Source organism: Populus trichocarpa, chromosome 18 (genome assembly GCF_000002775.5).
Source record: "Populus trichocarpa isolate Nisqually-1 chromosome 18, P.trichocarpa_v4.1, whole genome shotgun sequence".
NCBI classification, from domain to species: domain Eukaryota; kingdom Viridiplantae; phylum Streptophyta; class Magnoliopsida; order Malpighiales; family Salicaceae; genus Populus; species Populus trichocarpa.
The window spans coordinates 13,960,328-13,986,190 of NC_037302.2; the positions used below are offsets into that span (position 1 = coordinate 13,960,328).

At 34.2% G+C, this 25,863-nt stretch overlaps 2 protein-coding genes across 6 annotated transcripts; both read right to left on the reverse strand.

Annotated features, from left to right (window-relative positions):
- Positions 1-161: 161 nt before the first annotated feature.
- LOC18107815 (umecyanin) lies at positions 162-1,213 on the reverse strand. The gene is given in 3 exon segments (XM_006372100.3): positions 162-623; positions 906-1,026; positions 1,028-1,213. Coding segments are annotated over 3 exon segments (483 nt in total). The 5' UTR covers positions 1,094-1,213; the 3' UTR covers positions 162-327.
- LOC18107816 (cucumber peeling cupredoxin) lies at positions 162-21,506 on the reverse strand. 5 transcript variants are annotated; one of them, XM_052449076.1, is made up of 4 exons: positions 21,099-21,506; positions 20,550-20,820; positions 6,993-7,048; positions 162-296 (listed from the first exon to the last, which is right to left on the reverse strand). In XM_052449076.1, exons 1-3 carry the CDS (start codon positions 21,400-21,402, stop codon positions 7,024-7,026), a joined length of 600 nt encoding a protein of 199 aa, XP_052305036.1. In that variant the 5' UTR covers positions 21,403-21,506; the 3' UTR covers positions 162-296; positions 6,993-7,023. The 5 variants fall into 5 exon arrangements, with proteins under 5 accessions (XP_052305036.1, XP_052305034.1, XP_052305035.1 ...); XM_052449074.1 differs by lacking the exon at positions 20,550-20,820 and having other exon boundaries at positions 6,993-7,319; positions 21,099-21,487; XM_052449075.1 differs by lacking the exon at positions 162-296 and having other exon boundaries at positions 6,831-7,048.
- Between the last annotated feature and the right edge of the window lie 4,357 nt (positions 21,507-25,863).

Genomic DNA, 25,863 nt, shown 5'->3' on the forward strand with positions numbered 1-25,863 from the left:
AATCAAACTAAATTATATAATTCAACTACCACTTATTTCGATCCATATGATGTGAAGGAGGCTATGTCATAACTTCTGGTCATAAAATGTGACAGGACTGGCAGGAGGATGGTCCAACCAAGACTCTCTCCTACTGACCTTATCGGTGTATGAATCTTCCATTGCAAAGACAGCTTTATTAAAACGAACAAATGTAATCGGTACACTGTCATAAACAATTTAAATATCCCCACGTCGATTATTACCAACAAGCTATCTAGGGCTCACCCAATTCTAGAGCTACTGGATAAGAAAAGGTTACTTGCATGACGGGGGGTGTCTTCAGATTTAGTTTAAGAAGAAGATGGCTAAGGTGGAGAAGAAAAGAGCAGATAAGGCGGCGGCCGCGGTAAGAGATGGAGCTGCAAAACTTGGTGGTATGCCATCTCCAATTTTGATTATCATCTTCTGGCCTTGCTCACAGTGTGTTCCTTCAGAGCAGAGGAAGTAGTGCGTGTCATTATCTTTGAAAGTGACTTTAACTCCTGCATCTTTCAATATTAATCCCATCTTTGTGCAATTATCGTACTCCTCCTTGGTACTTACTTCAGTTGCGGTATGTGTTCCGGTTGTCCAGTTGAATACTGAAAGAAATGAAAAGGAAAACACGTCTCATTGATTGATTGGCATTGAGTAAGAATAATTCGGGGAAATACCATGAATGCTTGTTCCTCATGACGAAACCCACCAAACCTATACCTACATGTTAACTTAGGTTTAAGATAAAGAGTGGCACGATACCTCTTGATATATAGGACTAGGCATACCAGAGATATGGACCAACATCAGTATCATATCATGCATGCATGCAATAAATAGAGCCGTAATTAATTAACAAGCTCATAAAGAGATCAAGAAATGCTTACCGAAGGAGTCTCCTATCTGAAATGTGCTCTGGCTGGTCCATTCCTCATAGTAAGAGCTGTTCGGAGGAATAATCCATCCCAAATCACCTCCAACTGTGTAAGTATTAGCTGCATATGCACCGTACGTGAAGCAAACCCACCGATGCAACAATCAAGAACCCAATATTGAAACACAATCGGCTACCCATTTTCTTGCCTCTGAATCAATGTTTTAGGATTCTTTGATTTCGGAAATAACGAGGGGGAATATATATATAGTCTTTCAAAAATGTCTTCAGCAAAGACCGATGACGATCCTCCCATGATAGGAATGCACCTATATATAGAGAGGGAGCGAGGATAAGTTATATGCACGATGAAAAGTTTGCAAAAGGTCACTGATTGAGTGTTTGACTGAAATTCTAAGAACGTCATCATGAAAGATGAAAACTAGGATGCAGTCCTTAATTTATCCTGCCGACCCAGTTTTTGACAGCATGCGAATTAGGCATATATTGTTAAAATATATAGAAACAAACACTTGGTGAAGAATGCTTCGTCTTTACTTTTTACATGACAAAATTACTCTCCTCATAAATTTGCCATTCTTCTTTGACTGCTTTGTTGGTGTTTATCTCTGCAATGGCGTGTGGATCAGATAGATCAATAAAATCCCTAGCTGGTTAATAGAGTCTCCCTCGCGTGTCTTATTTTCGGCCAGCCTCACAAGTGATGATAAAGAACACTGTCCCACGTTGAGCCCATCTCCCTTTTTGGAGTTTGTCGGTTTCACCACCTCAATCGGTTTGATATTGTTACTAGATATTTGTTATAGATCTATTATTTTTTTCATTGCAGAAAGATCAAGATAATGCAAAATCGAGTACGAGAGATATTTGTTACTTTAGGGTGGATTTGATTTTTTTTAATCCACATGAAAATTGAGTAGGAGAAAGGGAAAAAAACCAAAAAAAACATACTCGCCACATGGTTGTTATAGTGCTACACGCGCCGCTAATTTATTGGGGGGACGCCGAGACACTTTGGAAGTCACCTTGAAATCATAGTTTTGGCCACTAGACGACGTTGCACGAGCCGTTAGAAGACGGTTAATACTATTCACTAAATTCTTTTTTAATTTTTTATTTATTTATCAAATTACCTTATTGCCCTAAGAACACCCAATAACTATCAAATAACCACATGTAAATGATGAAAAAACCCCTGTATCAAAGAAAATTGATTCTAATTTTCAAGGGTAATGAAGTAACTTACTTTTTTAAAAATCAAGTCAAAGACTAAATAGCTTCTTGACCCAAGTAATTTTTTTTTGTCCTTTAAGGGCAATTAAGTACTTACACTGTGCAAAGAAAACATAAAAATATCGTCTAACCCCTTCCTTTCAAGTAGGCCAATGTGTCCCATGAAAAATACCATCTTACCCCTAAACCCGAGACATGCTACTTTGCCCATCAAAGGATAAAATCAGTTCACTGTGGATTTGTACAATGTAATATAATGTAATGATCTTTGTTCTTATGTTTAGAATCCATTTCAATGATAGCTCCATGATCTTCGGCTTTTATTATCATATAATTTGCTCCTATTCTGTTCAATTCATTTAATATGCTGAATTGAGATTCTCTAATCACTTATTATTCCTTATTGTCTCCTGATTCCCTACCACCATAGTTTCAGATTGAGATTTCTGCCCCGACTTTGGATACAAAATACACTCATTATTTTCATTTATACCCCGACCTGATTAAATTTAGTTGGATCAACCAGGTTGTGGGTTCTAACTGTTAGATTAGATTGACGGGTTAATTCAGATATATTATTTTATTTCTAAAAGATATTGTTTTAGTATTTTTTTTAAAAAATTACTAGTTTTGACCTAGTTGAATTTAAATTAAGTTTGGATAATGTTTAATTAACCTGTCGATGTTAAAAACAATTCAAAATACAACTTAACTCGTCACATAAGTTTGGTCAGGAGAATGTCAACAACAATTCAAAATACATCTCAACTCACAGGTCAGACTTCAAATTAACAGGTAATCCATTAGGTTATGTTTAATAATAATGTTTTGGAGCACATGAAATTTGAATTGCATTTCAGCAAAAAAACCAAATTGCAAGTGAGCAGGCTCTTGTTCTGTGTTGGAATTTCAGTTAATAAGTATGGGCTTCATGCCTATGTGATTGAGCTAAAAACTATTTTGAAAGAGTAATTAAGTCCATGTTGGGGAGTGAGGAGTAAGTTAGAAATTGTATTTTAAAGTATTTTTTTTATTTAAAAATATATTAAAATAATTTTTTTTTTAAATATTATTTATATTAATATATTAAAACGATAAAAAAATATAAAATATTTTTAAATTTTTTTAAAATAAACATGGTTTCAGCCTTAATGCCAATCACCTTTCAAATAATCAAGACCTCGTCAACTTTGGCTTCCGGAATGGCAAACAAATTGTCAACCTTTTTTTTTTTGTCCTTCTGTTAAGCAAAGGGTGTTTGTTTACATGGTTACTTCTGCTTTTGAAACAAACCACATAAAACAAGTGTTTGGTTACTAAGAAAACGTGATTTATTTCATGAGGGATCCATCATATTTCATGTTAAAAATGCAAGTAGATAGCAGTTTGACGCTGCTTCTCTCTGCCTCCACATAGTCCACTGTTCACTTTTGTAAAAGTGAACAGTGGAGACAGTGGAGAGTGAATATAATATTCACTCTCCACTGTGTGAAGCCATAGAAGAATGTATTCTGTTTCGGTCGGACCGGATCCAATAAAAAAAAATCTAATTTTTTTTAATTATATTTTACTTGAAAAATTAGTGTTTAATATTATTCAATAACACTATAAAAATTAGAAGAAGATCGTATGATAACGTAGCATTTGCAGAATTTGATCGCAATTCCAATTTTATTCCTGATGATATTTTACCTGATTTTGTTGCACTCTTAAAAAACAATGGAAACTGTAGTCCTTATCAGATAAATTTCGTATGTGATGAAATTGTAAATAGGTTAATGAAACAATAAAAAATATTTGATATAAAAATATTATTTATTTAATGATGTAATAATAGTAGTTAAATCTACAATATTTAAATTAAAAATCATCAATATTAATATATATCTTTTTTAGTTATTTTATAACCTCAATTTCAAAAATATTTTTTTACCAAACACATTAATCTATTTTTTATTCAAACTCAATTTCAACCACAATTTTAACCAAACATATATAAATATCAAACCAACCTCAACAAAAAGTATTTTTTTAAACCACAACCATAAAAGCTAACGCAATGCCAAACACACTAAATTGAGAGCCGACCCAAAAATATCTGCAAATTCCTAAACAGCACATTAATTATATCTTCTTTAATTATAACAAAAAAAATAAAGATTTATAGTATTTTAATAATTTTATCATTACGAATGCTTTTGACTAATTTTCTAAATAATATATTCTGACGAAGAAAAGCCTAATTTTATAAAACACATAAAAATAGAGAAATCTTTTGTGTTTTACGGTGGAGATATACAAAAAAGTGTATTACTAATTAAGTGTTCATAAAATAAGAACCTAACTGCAAGTTGTAAGTGATCGAATTCTTTGTTTGTAGGCAATATTAATTTTCAGTTCATAAGGCTATACTCTTTTATTATTATTATTATTATTATTATTATTATTATAGCTAATAAGCAACAATCAAACTCGGTAACAAAGGATAGAGGCTAATTGAAATGGGTAATTCAGCTAGACACCAAGCACCAATGTCAATGTTAGTGCTGAATTAATTTTGAGGGGTGTAACTCAATTGGTTAAATCCTGAGTTTGCTCCCTAGAGGTTACCAATTCGAGTCTCACAAACCTTAAGGCCACTGGAGGCTTACATGGTCGTTAACTTCAGGGCCCGTGAGATTAGTCGAGGTGTGCGCAAGCTAACCCGGACACCCACGTTAATCTAAAAAAAATGTTAGTGCTGAATTCATATGATTAAAAGTTGAATTTAAGAATTATATTATGATATTAAAAGAGTTAAAGGTTAAAGTGAAAAGAGCTTAAAATTCGAGGGACCATTGTGTAAAGAAATGGAAGTAACTTTTCATTTCAAAAAACGAACACCTGGTTTGGTATTGCGGATGTGTTTCACATTTGGTAAATTCTTCATGTTTGTCAGTCGGATCTGTGTCCAAAAGTGATATTTTTCCACGATTTTTGAGATCTAATTCATGATTTTTCATGGGTTTATTAAATTATTTTCTTAAAAATAAATGATATTTCAGCTAATGGTCACTTGAAAATCATAAATAAGACTCTTTTAATTTTATTTTTATTTTTTTAAGTGGAATCTCCTGTACTGTTATATCAAATCGATCCTTGATATTTTCGGATTAGTTTTGGAAATGTTTTACTTTAAAGACAACAAATCTTCACGTTACAAAGGCATGTACGTTCAATATGAATAATTTTTCTAGCACAATCACATCTTAATTTCTTGTTAATATAATGATTTCTCTCTAACATTTATTCCAGCAAGAAAGAACAGAGATAAATAAGACTAGCAGCAACAACGATGGTGGTGGAAATAACTGAAGACAAGGCAGCCATGTTCTTTTTGCCGTAGATGAAGGAGGAGAGCTGAGTTTCCATTTCCAACTGCAGTATATGGTAACCTTCTGACCCAATTGACAGCCTGGTCTAACGCTACAAATGAAGCTGTATGTTCAATTTTTTTTTGTTGTATAACTACTATCATTTTATTTGATAAAATTAAGTATTTAATAATTATTTGTTAAAAAAATAATGTAAATCAAATCTAGAGACTGTATAATTTTTTTTTAACTGAAATAATTATTTGAAATTGTTAAAGTAACGATTACAATTAAAAAAAACTAGAAATGCATAGGGGAAATGCATTTCTGGTTTTTTTTTAATAATTATACTTCAAGGAAAATGCATAGGGGAGTGGTGCACCATCTGTCCATGACGTGAACGTGATGGATATTAACAGTTCTTATTCGTATAGCTGCTTATGCATGACTATTCTTACAGGTAATTGAGATCTTCGGGTCCCTTTAGTAATTGACCCAGTGGTTGAACCAGAAATTTGATGTTTAAACCATTAAACTGGAACCTTCATCAGTTCTCTCCGTCACTTCTGAAAGCTATGCGTAGAAGTCTCAGGTTCTGGGGGTTGCAGGCCAGGCACAACATCAGGTGGGAAAAAAATTGGAAAGGTGAGGTTTCCGAGTTTTTCCCCATACTAGAACAGTGGGGAAAATATTTCTCAAATTAACATAGTTGAATAATTTCTAAATTAACAAAGATGAATCTAGCGTGGGAGATATTCGTGCTTTTATCTAAAAAAAAGATATTCGTGCTAGTCCGGGCTTTCTTTTAGATTTTAGGAAGACTGCTTTCTCCGCATAGGCATCAAAAGCATGCATAACATTTGACAATCCAGCTAAAGAAACAGATGTCTGATGTGAGATGTTAAAGAAAGACCCCTGTCAAATTTTTTGATCTGTTGCAGTAAGACTTGCACACACACGCAACAGCTTAAACATTTTGTATTGCTCTCAACTATTAGGAAATCAGGCAGCAAGAAAACCATAAAGGAAGAACTATGAAATCTGTCATAATATGTTCAAATATCAAATCAAGAATTTGTGTAGAAAATACTTGTGAAAACATGGGATTTGGACAGCCCTTACAAGGATACCTGGTAACTTTTTTCTTTTTTTTACATGAACCTATTTTGTGTAAATGAAATAATCATACTAAATTATATAATTCAACTACCACTTATTTCGATCCATATGAGGAGGCTATGTCATAACTTCTGGTCATAAAATGTGACAGGACTGGCAGGAGGATGGTCCAACCAAGGCTGTCTCCTACTGACCTTATCGGTGTATGAATCTTCCATTGCAAAGACAACTTTATTACAACGAACAAATGTAATCGGTACACTGTCATAAACAATTTAAATGAATCACATCGATTATTCTATATCCCCACATCTTTTTATTCCCAACAAGCTATCTAGGGCTCACCCAATTCTAGAGCTACTGGATAAGAAAAGGTAACTTGCATGACGGGGGGTGTCTTTAGATTTAGTTTAAGAAGAAGATGGCTAAGGTGGAGAAGAAAAGAGCAGATAAGGCGGCGGCCGCGGTAAGAGATGGAGCTGCAAAACTTGGCGGTATGCCATCTCCAATCTTGATTATCATCTTCTGGCCTTGCTCACAGTGTGTTCCTTCAGAGCAGAGGAAGTAGTGCGTACCATTTGCATTGAAAGTGACTTTAACTCCTGCATCTTTCAATATTATTCCCATCTTTGTGCAATTATCATACTCCTCCTTGGTACTTACTTCAGTTGCGGTATGTGTTCCGGTTGTCCAGTTGAATACTGAAAGAAATGAAAAGGAAAGCACGTCTCATTGATTGATTGGCATGGAGTAGGAATAATTTGAGGAAATACCATGCATGCATGCTTGTTTTTGAGTCCTTAATTTGGACAACGAATTGTGCGTATGGGACTCGACTTGACAAATATGCGTAAAAGGTGTCAACCAAACCTATACCTATATGTCAACCAAACCTCTTGATATATAGGATTTAGGCATATATACCAGAGATAAGGACCAACATCAGTATCATATCATGCATGCAATAAAGAGAGCCGTAATTAATTAACAAGTTCATAAAGAGATCAAGAAATACTTACCGAAGGAGTCTCCTATCTGAAATGTGCTCTGGCTGGTCCATTCCTCATAGTAAGAGCTGTTCGGAGGAACAATCCATCCCAAATCACCTCCAACCGTGTAAGTATTAGCTGCATATGCGCCGTGAAGCAAACCCGCCGATGCAACAATCAAGAACCCAATATTGAAACACAATCGGCTAGCCATTTTCTTGCCCCTGACAATGTTTTAGGAGCACAATCTCTTTAAGGATTCTTTGATTTCGGAAATAACGAGAGGGAATAGATATATAGTCCTTCAAAAATGTCTTCAGCAAAGACAGATGATGATCCTCCCAGGATAGGAATGCAGCTATATATAGAGAGGGAGAGAGGATATATAAGCACGAGGGAGTTATAAACAGTTATATGCACGATGAAATGTCTGCAAAAGGTAACTTATTGAGTGTATGACTGAAATTCTAGAACGTCATCATGAAAGATGAAACCAGGATTCAGTCCTTAATTTATCCTGCCGCCCCTGTTTTCGACAGCATTTGAATGAGGCAAATATTGTTAAAATATATAGAAACAAGCACTTCGTAAAGAATGCTTCGTCTCTTTACATTTTACATGACAAAATTGAAAGAGATATTGACAGCCTTAGGATTCTTGTAATCCTATCACGATTAATTAGCCATGATACTCTCCTTATCATGCTACCTATAATCTTTCCATGATATCTGTAATATTTCATACTGTTTTTAGAATGATTAGATTACCATGTATATATGCGACAATCACTCTTGTAACTTGCTATATATATGAATAACAACAAAGGCAACAGTAGGTTAGCTTTCCTACATGGTATCAGAGCTTGCAATGGAATCTCTCACCACCTCAATCTTGTCTCCAGCCGCTGCTCTTTCTCTAGATTTTACACCTTCCAAAACTCGCTTACCTGATATTTCCACTAAGCTAGCCTCAAATAATTATCTTCTATGGAAAGCGCAAGTTGTTCCAATCTTAAGAGGACATGGTCTTCTTGGATATGTGACAGATGGAGTTCCCTGTCCAGAATTAACCATTGTTGATGCTGATGGTGCATCGCAACCCAATCCAGCTGCAGCAACTTGGCTGCGTATTGATCAATTGGTCCTTGGATGGATCAACAGTTCTCTGTCAGACGGTCCTCTCTCCCAAGTCATCAACAGTGAGTCTAGTCATGATGCTTGGACTGTATTGGAGACTCTTTATGGAAGTCATACCCGAGACCGTATTCAGCAAATAAAGGGAGAGTTGCAAACTCTCACCAAAGGCACCTTCTCTTTAGAAGATTATCTGCACAGAGCCAAGTCGTTGGCCTTGTCTCTTCGTGGTGCAGGCAAACCAATGGATGATGATGACCTTATTATTTGTATCCTGCGTGGGCTAGGATCTGAGTTTGATCCTATTGTTGCAGCACTCAATGCTCGTGACATGTTTCCTCCTCTAGAAGGGGTTATTGGCAAGCTTCGTGACTTTGAAATCAGACTTCAAGGTACAAGAACGTCTCAATCCAGTGTTGCTTTCTATACTAACAAAAATCGTTTCCATGCAAGATCTCAAGGTAGTCATAATGCTCGTGGTCGTTCTGGCGGTTATCAAAAGATGCATTTCCAGCAACGCAGCAAAGATGTGCGTTCCTCTCGTTCTATTGACAATTCTTCTGGAGCCAAGTTGTCCTCCTTTACCCGTGGAAGCCGCAGTTCTGGTCGTGGACGAGGTGGCATTACATGTTTTCGATGTGGCGGTCCAAACCACAAAGCAGATGGTTGTTTCGCCTCAGATGAAGAAGCAGACCAATACAAGGCTTTTGCTGCCATTCACATTGGAGACACTACAGAGGACACCTGGTATCCTGACACTGGTGCAAACCAGCACATGACTCCTAATTCCAATGAGGTGCAAGGTATTCATCCCTATTCTGGTACTGATACTGTTATGGTTGGCAATGGTAATGGTTTATCTATAACTGGTATTGGACAGACTACTTTGCCGACTACTACTCTGCAGCTCCATAATATTCTAGTTGTTCCTGATATCAAAGGAAAATTATTGTCTGTGTCTCAGTTTACAAGAGATAATAACTGTTATTTTCTCTTTTATCCATGGGGATTTCTTCTCAAGGACATGAAGACAAATCACGTGATTCTTAAAGGTCCCATGACGAATGGTCTATATCCTATCAATCTGCAGCAACTCTCAAAGCCTTCACTCAGTTTTCTAGCAAATAAAGTTCCAGGCAGTCTGTGGCACGCTCGCCTTGGTCACCCTCACTCTCAAATTCTTAGCAGATTATGTTTACCATCTTTAAATAAAATGACAGCGTTTTGTGAAAGTTGTATGCTGGGAAAGTCTTCAAAGTTGCCTTTTCATTCTCGTCAAACATATGCAAATTCTTTTCTGCATACATTACATACTGATGTTTGGGGGCCTGCATCAGTCTCCTCTTATGATGGTTTTCGATTTTATTTACTCATTGTTGATGAATATTCACGTTATATATGGCTTTTCCCTATGGCTCGAAAATCTGATGTTGCCACGATTTTCCCTGCATTCCTTCAACAAATGGCAAAACAATTCCCTAACTCTGTGAAAATTATTCAGAGTGATGGTGGTGGTGAATTTGTTAACACAGTATTGCAGACTCATTTTGCAGCTAATGGTATAATTCATAGACTTTCATGTCCAGGGACACCTAAACAAAATGGTTTGGCTGAACGAAGACATCGACATATTGTCGAGACAAGTTTAACTCTACTAGCACATGCTTCTGTCCCAGTCAAATACTGGACAGCAGCCTTCAACACTGCTGTCTTCCTAATCAATCGTCTGCCATCTTCAGTTCTTGATCACATGTCTCCTCATGAGCTTGCTTTTGGTTCTTCACCCAACTATGACTTTCTACGGGTCTTTGGTTGCTCCTGCTATCCATTGCTTTCACCTTTTGGTCGGACCAAACTGGAATACAAATCAATATGCTGTGTATTCCTTGGATATTCAGCCAATCATAAGGGATATTGTTGCCTTGAACCACATTCAGGCCGCCTCTATATTAGCAGACATGTCAGATTTAATGAGCAGCATTTTCCATTCAAGAATGTTACAGCCTCTCATTCCTCTCGTAGTCCACTTTTTCAACTACAAGCACTTCCCACATCTCTTCAGAATACTGCTCCACAACACTCACCTACTAGTTCCCAGTCTGCTGGAATGGCTGCTGTAGAGGTTGTGCCAACACAACTGATGGAAGCCATCCACTCTTCAGTACATCTGTCTCCCACTCCACCGCCATCAGCATTGCACTCTTCATCACCTGCGTCTGCTCCTCCCAGTATTCCACAACGTACTCATCAAATGGTCACCCGCACTCAAACAGGGAATCTTAAACCAAAAGTCTTCCTTTCTTCTAGATATCATATACCTGTTTGTTTTCTTGCTGACCTTGCAGCTCAGCCACCAGAGCCAACTTCATACCGACAGGCACTTCAAAATCCTCAATGGAAGCAGGCTATGCAAGCTGAAATGGATGCTCTTCATGCCAATAACACATGGACTTTGGTTCCTCGAAAACCAGATATGAATGTCGTAAGCAGTAAGTGGGTCTTTAAAGTTAAAACAAAGTCCAATGGCACACTTGACAGGTATAAGGCTAGGCTTGTGGCCAGAGGCTTTACACAACTTCCAGGGCTGGACTATGATGAAACCTTTAGCCCCGTTGTCAAGGCAAGTACTATTCGGCTCATTCTCACAATCGGTTTATCTCAGGGCTGGACCATTAGACAGTTAGATGTCAACAATGCCTTTCTTCATGGTGATTTACAAGAACGTGTGTACTTGGCTCAACCGCCTGGTCATGAGGATCCTGCTCTTCCACAGCATGTCTGTCTTCTCCATAAAGCATTGTATGGCTTAAAACAAGCACCGCGTGCTTGGTATATGAAATTCAGCAACTACATCCAATCGATGGGTTTTCTCCAATGTCCCTATGATCAGTCCTTGTTTTATCAACGGCAGGGTTCAGATATCCTTCTTTTATTAATTTATGTTGATGATATACTTATTACTGGGAGCTCTCCTTCACAAATCTCTGCATTTATATCTCATCTCTCCTCTGTGTTTAGCATGAAGGATCTCGGTGATATTCATTACTTTCTTGGTCTTCAAATTGCTAGGGATGCCACCACTATCACTGTAACTCAGACACGGTACCTAGTGTCCCTTCTGCAGAAATTCAGTCTCGCTGGTGCTAAACCAGTTGCCACTCCCCTTGCCTCAGGAACCTTATTGACAGCCACTGAGGGTGCCCTGTTATCTGATCCAACTTTTTATCGCCAGCTTGTTGGATCCTTGCAATATCTTACTCTCACAAGACCTGACATCTCCTATTCTGTTCATCGTGTTTGTCAATACATGCATGCACCTAGGGAGCCTCATCTCATTGCTGTGAAGAGAATATTTCGATATTTGAAGGGCACCCTCACTCTTGGTCTTCACCTTGTTCACACTCCTTTAATTGCTCTTCATGGCTTCTGTGATGCAGACTGGGCCGGCTGCCATGATGATCGGCGGTCCACATCTGGTTTTGCCATATATATGGGCAACAATCTGTTATCTTGGGGTGCAAAGAAGCAGGCCACGGTATCTCGTTCCACGGCAGAGGCAGAATATCGTGCCTTAGCATCCACTACAGCCGAACTCATGTGGTTTATGAATTTGCTACAGAGTATTGGCTATTGTCTTCCACCTCCAAAGTTGTACTGTGACAATATCAATGCTGTGACTATGGCCAAGAATCCAGTTTTTCATCATCGGACAAAGCATATTGAAATTGATGTCCATTTCGTCCGAGAACGGGTTGCTAGTGGAGACCTTTTGTTAGAACATGTTGCTGGTCCTGATCAAATTGCAGATATCTTCACTAAATCGCTCTGCTCTGCCAAGTTTGTTCCCAATCGTGACAAGCTCTTCATTGGTTCACTCCCACCTTGAGCTTGAGGGGGGATGAAAGAGATATTGACAGCCTTAGGATTCTTGTAATCCTATCACGATTAATTAGCCATGATACTCTCCTTATCATGCTACCTATAATCTCTCCATGATATCTGTAATATTTCATACTGTTTTTAGAATGATTAGATTACCATGTATATATGCGACAATCACTCTTGTAACCTGCTATATATATGAATAACAACAAAGGCAACAGTAGGTTAGCTTTCCTACAAAAATGACGTCTCCTCATTGATTTGCCATTCGTGTTCGACTGCTTAATTAATTTGTTGGTATTTATCTCTGCAATGGCGACAGATGGCGTGTGGATCAGTCTCCCTCGCGTCTTATTTTCGGCCAGCCTCACAAGTGATGATATACAGATATAGAACGCCATCCCACGTTGAGCTCATCTTCCTTTTTGGAGTTTGTCTGTTTCACCACCTCAATCGTTTTGATTTTGTTACTAGATACGTGGCACGTGATTTGTTGTAGACCTATTATATTTTTTAATTGTAGAAAAAATTAAGATAATGCAAAAAAAAAATTTAAATAAAAAATTTTGGTTAATGATTTGAGACGAAAGAAGATTAAAAAACAATAAAAAAAAAGATCGAGTCAAACCTTGTAAACCTGTTAAATTCATGATTCGAGACATGAAATCATGAAAACTTTATAGAAAGAAAAGGTAAAAACACAAAGAATACTAATTTTCAAAAACATTAATTAAGAAAAAAAAGTCCTTCAGGTATTGCCTCAAATTAAATGATAGGATAAAATCAATAAATTTAATTTAATTAAAAAACAAAATTTCTTTTAAAAAAGAAAAATTTAACCAAAAAAAAAAAAAAACCCGAGGCTGCCCTTGTTATTTTAAAAGGAAAGATAAATCCTATAGAAAGAAAGTAAAAAAAAAAATGTTAGAGAATGAAATAGGAAACAAAAAAGCTTAAAAAAAGAAAAAATAAATAAAGCAAGCCCGAGTAAACCTTGTGAACCCGGGTTAAACTCTTAAATTCGCAATCCGTTAAATTCTTGACCAAGGCTCAACCCAAGAGCTCAACATTTAAAAAATTAAATGTTGGAGGATGAAATCAATCAATTTAATTTAATTTAAAAACAAAATTCTTTTATAAAAGCTAAATTCAACAAAGATAAAAAAACAAGGTGACCCGTGTTATTTTCAAAACGACTTAAAAAAATACAATAGAAAGTGAGTTACAAATAACAAAATGCTAGAGGATAAGAAAAATAAGCTAAAAAAAAGAAAAAAACAACTAAAGAAACCCGTGTCAACTTAGAAACCAGGGTTATTTTCTTAAACTCACAAATTGTTAAATTTAGACCCGGACTCAACTAAGAAGTTAAACGCCCGTCTAATTAAATGTTGGAGGATGAAATAAAAAAAATCAATCTAAAAAAATCTTGCAAGGTCAAAAAAATACAATAATAATAAAAAAGGATTATCTTTGATAGGAAAAAAACTAAAGAAAGAAGAAACTGCAAAAACAATTTATTTAAAAAACCATATAAAATAAAATAAAAGGTAATTAAAAGAATAGAAACTAAATTTGATAGATGTAAATATTGATTAGGGATGAAATTGAAAAAAATTATTAATTTAATAAACTATTCTAAATAAAAAAAATTGCAACAAAAAGAACAAAGATGAAATTAAAAAAAAAATCCTTAATTTCATAAAGTATTCTAAATTTTAAAAATTATAATAAAGAGAATCACTACAAGATTTAACAGTTTTACCGACGGAATTTTTCCGTTGGCGTATGACACATATTCCGTCGGTAATTAATTTACCGACGAAATCACCACGGAAATGCTCCGTCGGTGAATCTTTCATCAGTAATTTTTTGTCCGTCGGTAAATCCGTTGGTAATAAAAAAATAAAATTACCCGCTTCATATCGTCGGTATATCCCTCGGTAATAGTATTTTTTTATTACCAACGGATTTACCGAGGGATATACCGACGGAAATTCCATCGGTAATTCTGTCGGTAATTATTTAAAAACATTTAAAAAAACATTATTTTATAAAATTATAAAATAATTAAATTAACATAAATCAACACTCTATAATATATACTCAAAATGCTTGGAAAAAAAAATCAACTCAAACAAATTTGCAACAAATAAATAAAACAAAAAAATAAATTCAACTAAAAAAATTCATATGAAAAAAATGAAGTTGCAATTGCTAAAAATTTAAAAATGCTATAAATATAAATCAACTAAAAATTGGTCTCATATAAAAAACAAAATCTCACAACAACATTTATACAATTATTAAGAACAAAAACAATTAAAAATAAAATAAAAAACAAATATAGTGAAAAAAATCATGAAAAAAAAAAGAAAAAAGAAAAATCTTACCTTAATGTAGTTGCAAGTGAAGCTAAAGAGAGAGAAAAAATTTCATAAAGCATATTAATTAAAAAAAAACTAAGAGGATAAAAGAAGAAAGAAGAAGAAGACATACCCGAGCATGGAGGAAAAGAGAAGGAGATGAGGAGAGAAAAGAAGAGAAAGAAATAAATATTGATGTTTTTTACATATAGTGAAGAAGAAGAAGAAAAAGAAGAAGAAAGTAGAAGAAGAAGAATTATAAGAAATGAGTCTGTCTCTTTTGAAATAAGAGTATTCAAGCTTTTTATCGGGGCGCGTTAGCGACGGATTTACTGACGGATAATTGAATATTAATATTTTTTAATTATTCCGTCGGTAATTCCATTGGTAATATTTAATTTAAATTTTCAATTTCGTAAAATGTTTTCAAAAACCGCCAACAATTACCGACGATTTTTCAATCTGTCGATGATTCCGTCTGTAATATTTAAATGAAAATTTTTAATTAATTGAATTTTTTTAGAAAACCACCAAATAACAACGATGACTTTTCAATCTGTCGGTGATTTTGTCCGTAAAGAACAACAATTAACAGTGCAATTGGAAGGTGAACAGTTCTGAAGCTCTCTGGAAAATACCGACAGAAAATTCCATCGGTGATTCCCTTTGTAATTGACATGATGAACAATGTTCACAGTTTAACAACGGATTTACCGACGGATTTTACCGATGGAATTTACGTTGGTAAAAATGACATGTCATCATTTGTTTTTGCTTTGTTTTAATTTTTTTTCCCACTGTAATTCCCTCGGTAAATACCGAGGAAATATTTCCGTCGGTAAAATCCCTCGGAAATTTACCGACGGAAATATTCCCTCGGTTTTTCCGTTTGTATTTATCGATTTTCTGGTAGTGAATATTGATGAAAATCAAGTAGGAGAGAGGGAAAAAAACAAAAGAACATACACGCCACATGATCGCCATAGTACTACATGCACCGCTGATCTGTGAAAGGGACGCCGAGACACTTTAGAAGTCGCTCTAGAATCACGGTTTTGGTCACCGGACTGCGTCGCACGCGTCGTTAGAAGGTGACTAACACTGTTAACCAGATTTTTTTTTAATTTTCTTATTTATCAAATTACCCTACTGCTCTATGAACATCCAATAACTACTAAATGACCACATGTTAATGACAAAAAAAAAACCCCAAGTCAAAGACAATTGTTTTTAATTTTCAAGGATAATAAAGTAACTTGCTAGTTTAAAAATAAAGTCTGAGACTAAAAACCCTCTCAACCCAAGTGAATTTTTTTGTTTTCTAAGGGCAATTAAGTAATCATGTTATGCAAAGAAAACACAAAAATATTGTCTAACCCCTTCCTTTCAAGTAATGACCAATGTGTTTCATGAAAAATATCATGATACCCCCAGACCCGAGGCATGCTGCTTTGCCCACCAAGGGGTAAAATCAGTCTTTCACTGTGGATTTGCACAATGAAAGACTGATGCCTTTTAGTATAGAGTGTAATGTAATGATCTTTGCTCCTGTGTTTAGAATCCATTCCAATGATAACTCCATGATTTTCAACCTTCATTATCACAGAATCTGCTCATGTCCTATTTAATTCATTTAACATACTGAATTTGGATCCCCCAATCACTCATTATTCCTGATTGTCTTTTGATTCTTTACCGATACAGTTTCAAATTTAGATTTCTGCCCTAACTTTGGAAACAAAATACGCTCATTATTTTCATTTCTGCTGCAACCTGATCGGGTTTAGTTGGATCAACCATGTTGCAAGCTCTAATTGCTAGATTGATGGGTTAATCCAAATATATCATTTTATTTCAAAACGATATTGTTTCATTTTAAAAAAAAATTCCTTAGTTTTGACCTTGTCAAATTTAGACTAAGTTTGGATGATGTTTAGCTGGGTCAACCAAGTTATTTAACCTATATATTTAGTCACATGCATTTGTTCAAATTAATATAAAAAACAATTCAAAATACAACTTAACTTGTCACATGAGTTTGTTTAGGTCAATATCAATAACAATTCAAAATACATCTCAACTCAGGTGTCAGACTTCAAATTAACGGGTGAATCCATGAGGTTATGTTTAGTAATAATGTTTTGGAGCACATGAAATTTGAATTGCATTTGAGGGAAAAATCAAATTGCAAGTGAGGAAGCTCTTGTTCTTTGCTGGAATTTCAGTTAATAAGTATGGGTTTCATGCCTATGTTATTGGGCTAAAAACTATTTTGAGAAAATAATTTAAGTGAATGGTAGAAATTATGTTTTAAAATATATTTTTATTTAGAAATGTATTAAGATAATATTTGTTAAAATTTATTTTTTATATTAGTATATTAAAACGATAAAAAAATATAATTTTTTTTAAAATAAACATTGTTTTAGCCTTAATGCCAATCACTTTTAAATAACCAAGACCTCGTCAACTTTGGCTTCCGGAATGGCAAACAAATTGTCAACCTTTTTTTTCTTCTTCTGTTAAGCTTCAATATTAAAAAAAACAAAAATTGAGACCCTAAAATATCTGCAAAATCCTAAACAGTACATTAATTATATCTTCTTTAATTATAACAAAAAATAAAGATTAATTTATAGTATTATAATAATTTTATCATTACGAATGTTTTTGACTAATTTCTAAAAAATATATCCTGACGAAGAAAAGCCAAATTTTATAAAACACATAAAAATAGAGAAATCATTTGTGTTTTACGGTGGAGATATACAAAAAAGTGTATTATTTAAGTGTGTTCGTTTGGAATTGAGTTTTCGGTTGTTTTTTAAAGTATTTTTTACTCAAAAATGCATTAAAATAATATTTTTTTTATTTGTAAAAAATTATTTTTGATATCAGCACATCAAAATAATGATCTAAAAACATTAAAAAAATATTAATTTAAAGTAAAGAAAAAAATAAAAAAAATTTAAATACTTTCAAAAACACTTTTAAAACACAAAAACATAAAAACCTAACTGCAAGATGTAAGTGATCGGATTCTTTGTTTGTAGGCAATATTTTCAGTTTATAAGGCTAGACTCTTTTTTTTTTTTTTTATTATTATTATTATTATAGCTTGGCTCTAATGCTGGGTTCATGCCTTCGATAACTGTATCTCTTTATTTTTATTTTTTTTGTTTTAATTTATTTTTAAAATAAACAAAATTGGATCCTTTTGAATGTTTTTTTTTCTCATTTAAACAAATATATAGCAATCATTGGAGCCTACAACAATATACTATTTATGTATATTAGTAGCCCAAACACTTAATTTTTACTGACTTAGGTTAACATGCGAGAATTTTATAGTGTTTATAGAATAATTTATTTCTGATAGAGATAAACATAAAAAAAAATAGAGAGAATTAAAAAATATTTTTCAACCCATGTGAAAATATTCTTATAATCTTTTATGGGTCCTTCATTTAATTTTTTTTTCATCATATATTTATTTTTCTTTTCAAAATGAGTCCAGAAAATAAACTATAATGTTTACTTTTGAGCACCATAATTTTTCCTATATATCTTATAGTATCTATAGTTTCCTTAATTAAACATAATAAAAAATCAATATTCTCATTATATCATAAGGTATAGATATTAAATCCAGGTTGAAATTTGACCCGGTCAAGCTAGGGTCACCCGGGTCAATAAAACTCTTTTTACTAATTTGTCAGCAAGGAAATGCTTTGAGTTGGGAAATAACATAATTATTAAACCTAGCCTGAGAATTGACTATATTAAACATGATCCCAGGTCATATGGATTTACCCATGTTAATTTTGAAAAAAAAATATTTAAGTTCTTAATAACTCATATATATCAAACATGTCATGTGAATGAATGCTATATATTATGTATATAGTTATTTCATATAAAAAATTAAGAATTATTTCATATAAAGGTATAAAAAAATATATTTAATATCAAGTATATACAAATTAGTTTTATTATTTTTGGGTTTATTAATAAAATATTAAAAAAGACGTCTAGTCTTATTCGGCTTTTGAGTTAATTTAACAAGTCACTTTATTTTTATCAGACTAGTTACAAACATGAGGTTAAACCATTTAAAACCCGGTTAAGATCTCATGTTACTCGATCTCGTATCAATCTACTGGGCCGACCGGGTATGGAAACCACAATAAAATGTTGAAATCACATGATGTTTTTTATTCTACTTTAAGTGAGCCCAACAAATCCATAAATACAATAATTTTTTTTTTACTGAAATAATTATTTGAAATTGTTAAAGTAACGATTACAATTAAAAATAACTAGAAATGCATAGGGGAAATGCATTTCTGGTTTTTTTTTAATAATTATACTTCAAGGAAAATGCATAGGGGAGTAGTGCACCATCTGTCCAAGACGTAAACGTGATGGATATTAACAGTTCTTATTCGTATAGCTTCTTATGCATGACTATTCTTACAGGTAATTTAGATCTTCGGGTTCCTTTAGTAATTGACCCAGTGGTTGAACCAGAAATTTGATGTTTAAACCATTAAACTGGAACCTTCATGATCAGATCTCTCGTCAGTTCTGAAAACTATGCGTAAAGTCTCAGGTTCTGGGGGTTGCAGGCCAGGCACAACTTCAGGTGGGGAAAAAATTGGAAAGGTGAGGTTTCCGAGTTTTTCCCCATACTAGAACAGTGGGGAAAATATTTCTCAAATTAACATAGTTGAATTAATAATTTCTAAATTAACAAAAGATGAATCTAGCGTGGGAGATATTCGTGCTAGTCCGGGCTTTCTTTTAGACTTTAGGAAGACTGCTCTCTCCGCATAGGCATCGAAATTCGAAAGCATGCATAACATTTGACAATCCAGCTAAAGAAACAGATGTCTGATGTGAAATGTTCAAGAACGACCCTTCTGTCAATTTTTTTGATCTGTTGCAGTAAGACTTGCACACACACGCAACAGCTTAAACATTTTGTATTGCTCTAACTATTAGGAAATCAGGCAGCAAGAAAACCATAAAGGAAGATCTAGGCAAATCTGTCATAATATGTTCAAATATCAATCAAGAATTTGTGTAGAAAATACTTGTGAAAACATGGGATTTGGACAGCCCTTACAAGGCTACCCGGTAACTTTTTTCTTTTTTTTACATGAACCTGTTTTGTATGAACTGAATTAATCATACTAAATTATATAATTCAACTACCACTTATTTCGATCCTTATGATGTGAAGGAGGCTATGCCATAACTTCTGGTCATAAAATGTGACAGGACTGGCAGGAGATGGTCCAACGAAGGCTGTCTCCTGCTGACCTTATCGGTGTATGAATCTTCCATTGCAAAGACAACTTTATTACAACGAACAAATGTAATCGGTACACTGTCATAAACAAATTAAATGAATCACATCGATTATTCTATATCCCCACATCTTTTTATTGCCAACAAGCTATCTAGGGCTCACCCAATTCTAGAGCTACTGGATAAGAAAAGGTTACTTGCATGACGTGGGGTGTCTTTAGATTTAGTTTAAGAAGAAGATGGCTAAGGTGGAGAAGAAAAGAGCAGATAAGGCGGCGGCCGCGGTAAGAGATGGAGCTGCAAAACTTGGCGGTATGCCATCTCCAATTTTGATTATCATCTTCTGGCCTTGCTCACAGTGTTTTCCTTCAGAGCAGAGGAAGTAGTGCGTACCATTTTCATTGAAAGTGACTTTAACTCCTGCAAATGCCAATATCATTCCCATCTTTGTGCAATTATCGTACTCCTCCTTGGTACTTACTTCAGTTGCGGTATGTGTTCCGGTTGTCCAGTTGAATACTGAAAGAAATGAAAAGGAAAACACGTCTTATTGATTGATTGGCATGGAGTAAGAATAATTTGAGGAAATACCATGCATGCTTGTTCCTCATGACAAAACCCACCAAACCTATACCTACATGTTAACTTAGGCTTAAGATCCAAAGTGGCACGATACCTCTTGATATATAGGATTAGGCATACCAGAGATATGGACCAACATCAGTATCATATCATGCATGCAATAAAGAGAGCCGTAATTGATTAACAAGCTCATAAAGAGATCAAGAAATGCTTACCGAAGGTGTCTCCTATCTGAAATGTCCTCTGGCTGGTCCATTCCTCATAGTAAGTGTTGTTCGGAGGAACAATCCATCCCAAATCACCTCCAACTGTGTAAGTATTAGCTGCATATGCGCCGTGAAGCAAACCCACCGATGCAACAATCAAGAACCCAATATTGAAACACAATCGGCTAGCCATTTTCTTGCCTCTGACAATCAACGTTGTAGGAGCACAATCTCTTTTAAGGATTCTTTGATTTCGGAAATAACGAGAGGGAATATATATATAGTCTTTCAAAAATGTCTTCAGCAAAGACATGCAGATGACGATCCTCCCAGGATAGGAAGGCACCTATACATAGAGAGGGAGCGAGGATAAGTTATATGCACGATGAAAAGTTTGCAAAAGGTAACTGATTGAGTGTTCGACTGAAATTCTAGAACGTCGTCATGAAAGATGAAACCAGGATTCAGTCCTTAATTTATCCTGCCGCCCCGGTTTTTGACGGCATGCGAATTAGGCAAATATTGTTAAAATATATAGAAACAAACACTTCGTTAAAGAATGCTTCGTCTTTACATTTTACATGACAAAATCACGTCTCCTGATTGCTTTGCCATTCTTCTTTGACTGCTTTGTTGGTGTGGATCAGATAGATCAATAAAATCCATAGCTGGTTATTAGAGTCTCCCTCGCGTGTCTTATTTCCGGCCAGCCTCACTAGTGATGATATAGAACGCCGTCCCACGTTGAGCCCATCTCCCTTTTTGGTGTTTGTCTGTTTCACCACCTCAATCGTTTTGATATTGTTACTAGATACGTGCACGTGATTTGTTGTAGACCTATTATATTTTTTAATTGTATAAAAGATTAAGATAATGCAAATTTATTTTTAAAAAAAATTAAAAAATTTTAGACATTGATTCGTGATGAAAAAAGATTTAAAAAAAAAAAAAAAAACTAGGTCAAACCCCATAAACATTGAATTCGTGATTCAAGACATGATATCATGATAACTTTATAGAAATAAAAGATAAAAAAACAAAGAATATTAATTTTAAAAAACAATAATTAAGAAACAAAATTCATTCAGGTATTTTCTCAAATTAAATGATAGGATAAAATCAATAAATTTAATTTAATTAAAAATTTTAAAATTTTAAAAAAAATTAATAAAGATGAAAAAAAAAACACTCAAGAATACCCTTGTTATTTAAAAAAAAAGAAGATAAATCATATATACAGAAAGAAAGAGAAACCAAATTGCAAGGGAGGAGGCTCTTGTTCTGTGCTGGAATCTCAGTTAATAAGTATGGGCTTCATGCCCATGTTATTGGGCTAAAAACTATTTTGAGAGAATAATTAAGTGAACGGTAGAAATTATGTTTTAAAATATATTTTTGTTTGAAATGTTATAAAATAATAATTTTTAAAAGTTATTTTTTATAGTAATATATTAAAATGATAAAAAAATAATTTAAAAATAAAGGATAGGTGCAATATCACCTCATATTAATGTTAGTGTTGAATTCATATATATGATTAAGAGTTGAATTTAAGAATTATATTATAATATTAAAAGAGTTAAAGGTTAGAGTGAAAAGAGCTTAAGATTTGAGGGACCATTGTGTAAAGAAATGGAAGTAACTTCTCATTTCAAAAAACGAACATGTTGTTTTAACTTCGAACACCCGGTTTGGTATTCCGGGCGTGTTTCTCAATCGGATCTGTGTCCCAAAATGATGTTTTTCCATGATTTTTGAGATCTAATTCATGATTTTTCATATAATTTATATTTATATTTTAAGATGTAACCTCTCCATTTAAGTTAGTTTCTAGATAGATATTTGTTTATCAAGTATTATAAGTTCGAATTTTTTTATCATTATTTTATTTGATAAAATTAAGTATAGAATAAGTATTTGTTAAAAAATAATGTAAATTAAATCTTAAGATTGCATAAATTGTTTTTTTGACTGAAATAATTATTTTAAATTATTAAAGTAACGATTATAAGACTGATGTCTTGTGTAACCACACTCCATAGTCAAACATGAAAGGGGTTGTTAAGAAATTTAATTTTTTTAAAAAAAAATTATTTTCCAACAATAATTATGTGCTAAGTGTTATAAAAGAAATTAGTGATGTAGAACCTGTATGATACTGATATTTAAATTAGAATAAGATTAGAGTATAAATCTAGTCTAATTAATCACATTTGTTTACAACATATATAGACCACAGAGCTCAGAGTTTGAAATTATTGCCTGCATTTCCAGTCTGCTCTTGACAAACTATCGTCACAGATTCTTGGGGATCCACATGATCGGGTGACAAGAGCCACATACCATGATATTGTTAATCGAGTTCATGAGAGAAACCTTATTCTGCCTGCTTTGAATAGCGTGGGCCTTCCTTGCCGCGGATTATGATCTTTTGATCGGGCCCTTTTTTTTATTTTCTTTGCCGAGTGGATCCAGGTATTTAAGTCCCTTTTACCAAATTAAATGCAGATTTTGGACAATAAATTATATCATAAGGCATGGATATTAAACCCGGGCTGAAATTTGACCCGGTCAAGAAACCGGCCAAGGATCACCCGGGTCAATAAAACTCTTTTTACTAATTTGTCAGCAAGGAAATGCTTTGAGTTGGGAAAGAATTGACTACGTCAAACTTAGTTCTAGATCATATGAATTGACCCATGTTAACCTTGAAAAAAATATATTTAAGTTCTTAATAACTCATATATATCAAACATGTCATGTGAATGAATGCTATATATTATGTATATAGTTATTTCATATAAAAAATTAAAAATCATTTCATATAAAGGTGTAAAAAAATATATTTGATATCAAGTATATAAAAATTAGTTTTATTATTTTTGGGTTTATTAATAAAATATTAAAAAAGAGGTCATGACTTATTCGGGTTTTGAGTTAATCTAACCAATCATTTTATTTTTATTAGACTAATTATAAAAATGAGTTTAAACCATTTAAAATCTGATTAAAATCTCAAGTTACTCGATCTTGTATCAATATACTGGGCCGACCGAGTTTTATATCTATGGTAACCAACTAACCACAATAAAATGTTGAAATCACATGATGTTTTTTTTTTTAGTTTAACGTGGGTGTCCGGGCCAGCTTGCTCGTACCTCGACTAATCCCTCGGGCCCTGAAGTTAACGACCATGTAAGCCTCCAGTGGCCATCATATGAGCAATCATAGGACTCAAACCTGAGACCACATAGAAAACAAATTTTTTAATCTCAAGTTTTTATTATTAGATCACTTTCTAGATAGTTATCTCATGATGTTTTTTATTCTACTTTAAGTGAGCCCAATAAATCCATAAATACAATAATCAATTTTTAATTTTTTGTTCTTAAAGCTTCCCACCTGGCCACCTCTTCCCCCCTAGAGCCTTCCCCGCCTTGACCTCCCCTAGCTTAGGTCCTACCTTTCCTTTCATCTCGTCCTACCCCCGCTTCTCTCTCTGTCAATCAACCACTTCCACATCTACCTTCTCTTCTTCTACCCATGTTTGATCTTGGCGACAAGCTTACAGTAGAAGGCTATAGAATTCCCTGGTTGATATGGATCCAAATATTGGTCTTCTTCCTCCTCATCTTTCTCCTTTTCCGTTTCCTTCAGATCTCTCAGACACCACCGCGTCTTCTTCCTCGGCTTCACCATCCGCTCTTGGTGTCTTCATGCCTCTTAATTCCCATTTAGACAAGCAAACACTCAAGCATAAGAACAGGGGAAGAAGAAGAAGAAGGGAAGGTCGGGATTTCTACCCCAAAAACAAAACAGCATCGTTTTGTAAAGAGTGTGTGTATATATATATGTCGGGTCTCACCCAGTTATGCCGGGTCATTCGGGCTTATCTGGGTCAAAGAGACCCAGGTTATACCGGGTCTTTCGGGTTTATCTAGTCAAATGCAACTCCAGTTTTTATCCATGTAAAACCCGGCTAAAATCCCGGGTCAACTGGATCTTGGGTCAATCTGACAGGCTGGCCGGTTATTATTACTATGCCATACGAAGACGAACTACTTATATTTCACAGGTTAATTAATTAATTGCTGAAAACTTATTATAATGACTTCATACACAGACAAGAAACAGGTCAAGCATGATTCTGCATAGTTTTACGAACTAGTTTGAAAAACTCGGTAGCTCTTGTTTCGGGATTTGTCTCAGATAAGTTAAAACAATATTTTCTTAATTTTTTTTAAAAAAACTTGTGATTCAAACTGATCAAATTCTAAATCAAGTCTCCTAACAATATGATTAGTGTATAAACATGCTTGTCAATTTTTTTAAATTCATTTGAAAGCTTTTTCCCTAGGGCAAAGCAAGAGCTTTATATATATGTAGATGATTTGTTTCTTAGCGTCTTGGAGTCTTTCGATATGTTTTATTTACTTGTTCTTTCTTCGGAAATGGACACTTACTATCATTCTTTTTCTGGAAGTTGATTAAATTTCCGTATACGGACAAGTGGAAAAAGTCGATCCATTATGATAAATTTCAAACCCCTTGTCGGTGCGAAGATCTATGCTTATCAGTAAAATCAAAACTGTAAGAAGGGCAGATATGATGAAATGAAGACGTGATCACATGATCATGAAAGAGAAGCAGAGCATGCCAATGCCCTATTTATTAGTCACTGGGCAACTTGATAAATAGGATAAGATTTCCCCTCTGTTAGCTGACCAACAATTTGCGCTCCGCCACCAAATCACCCTCACTTTGTTCAAGCCAA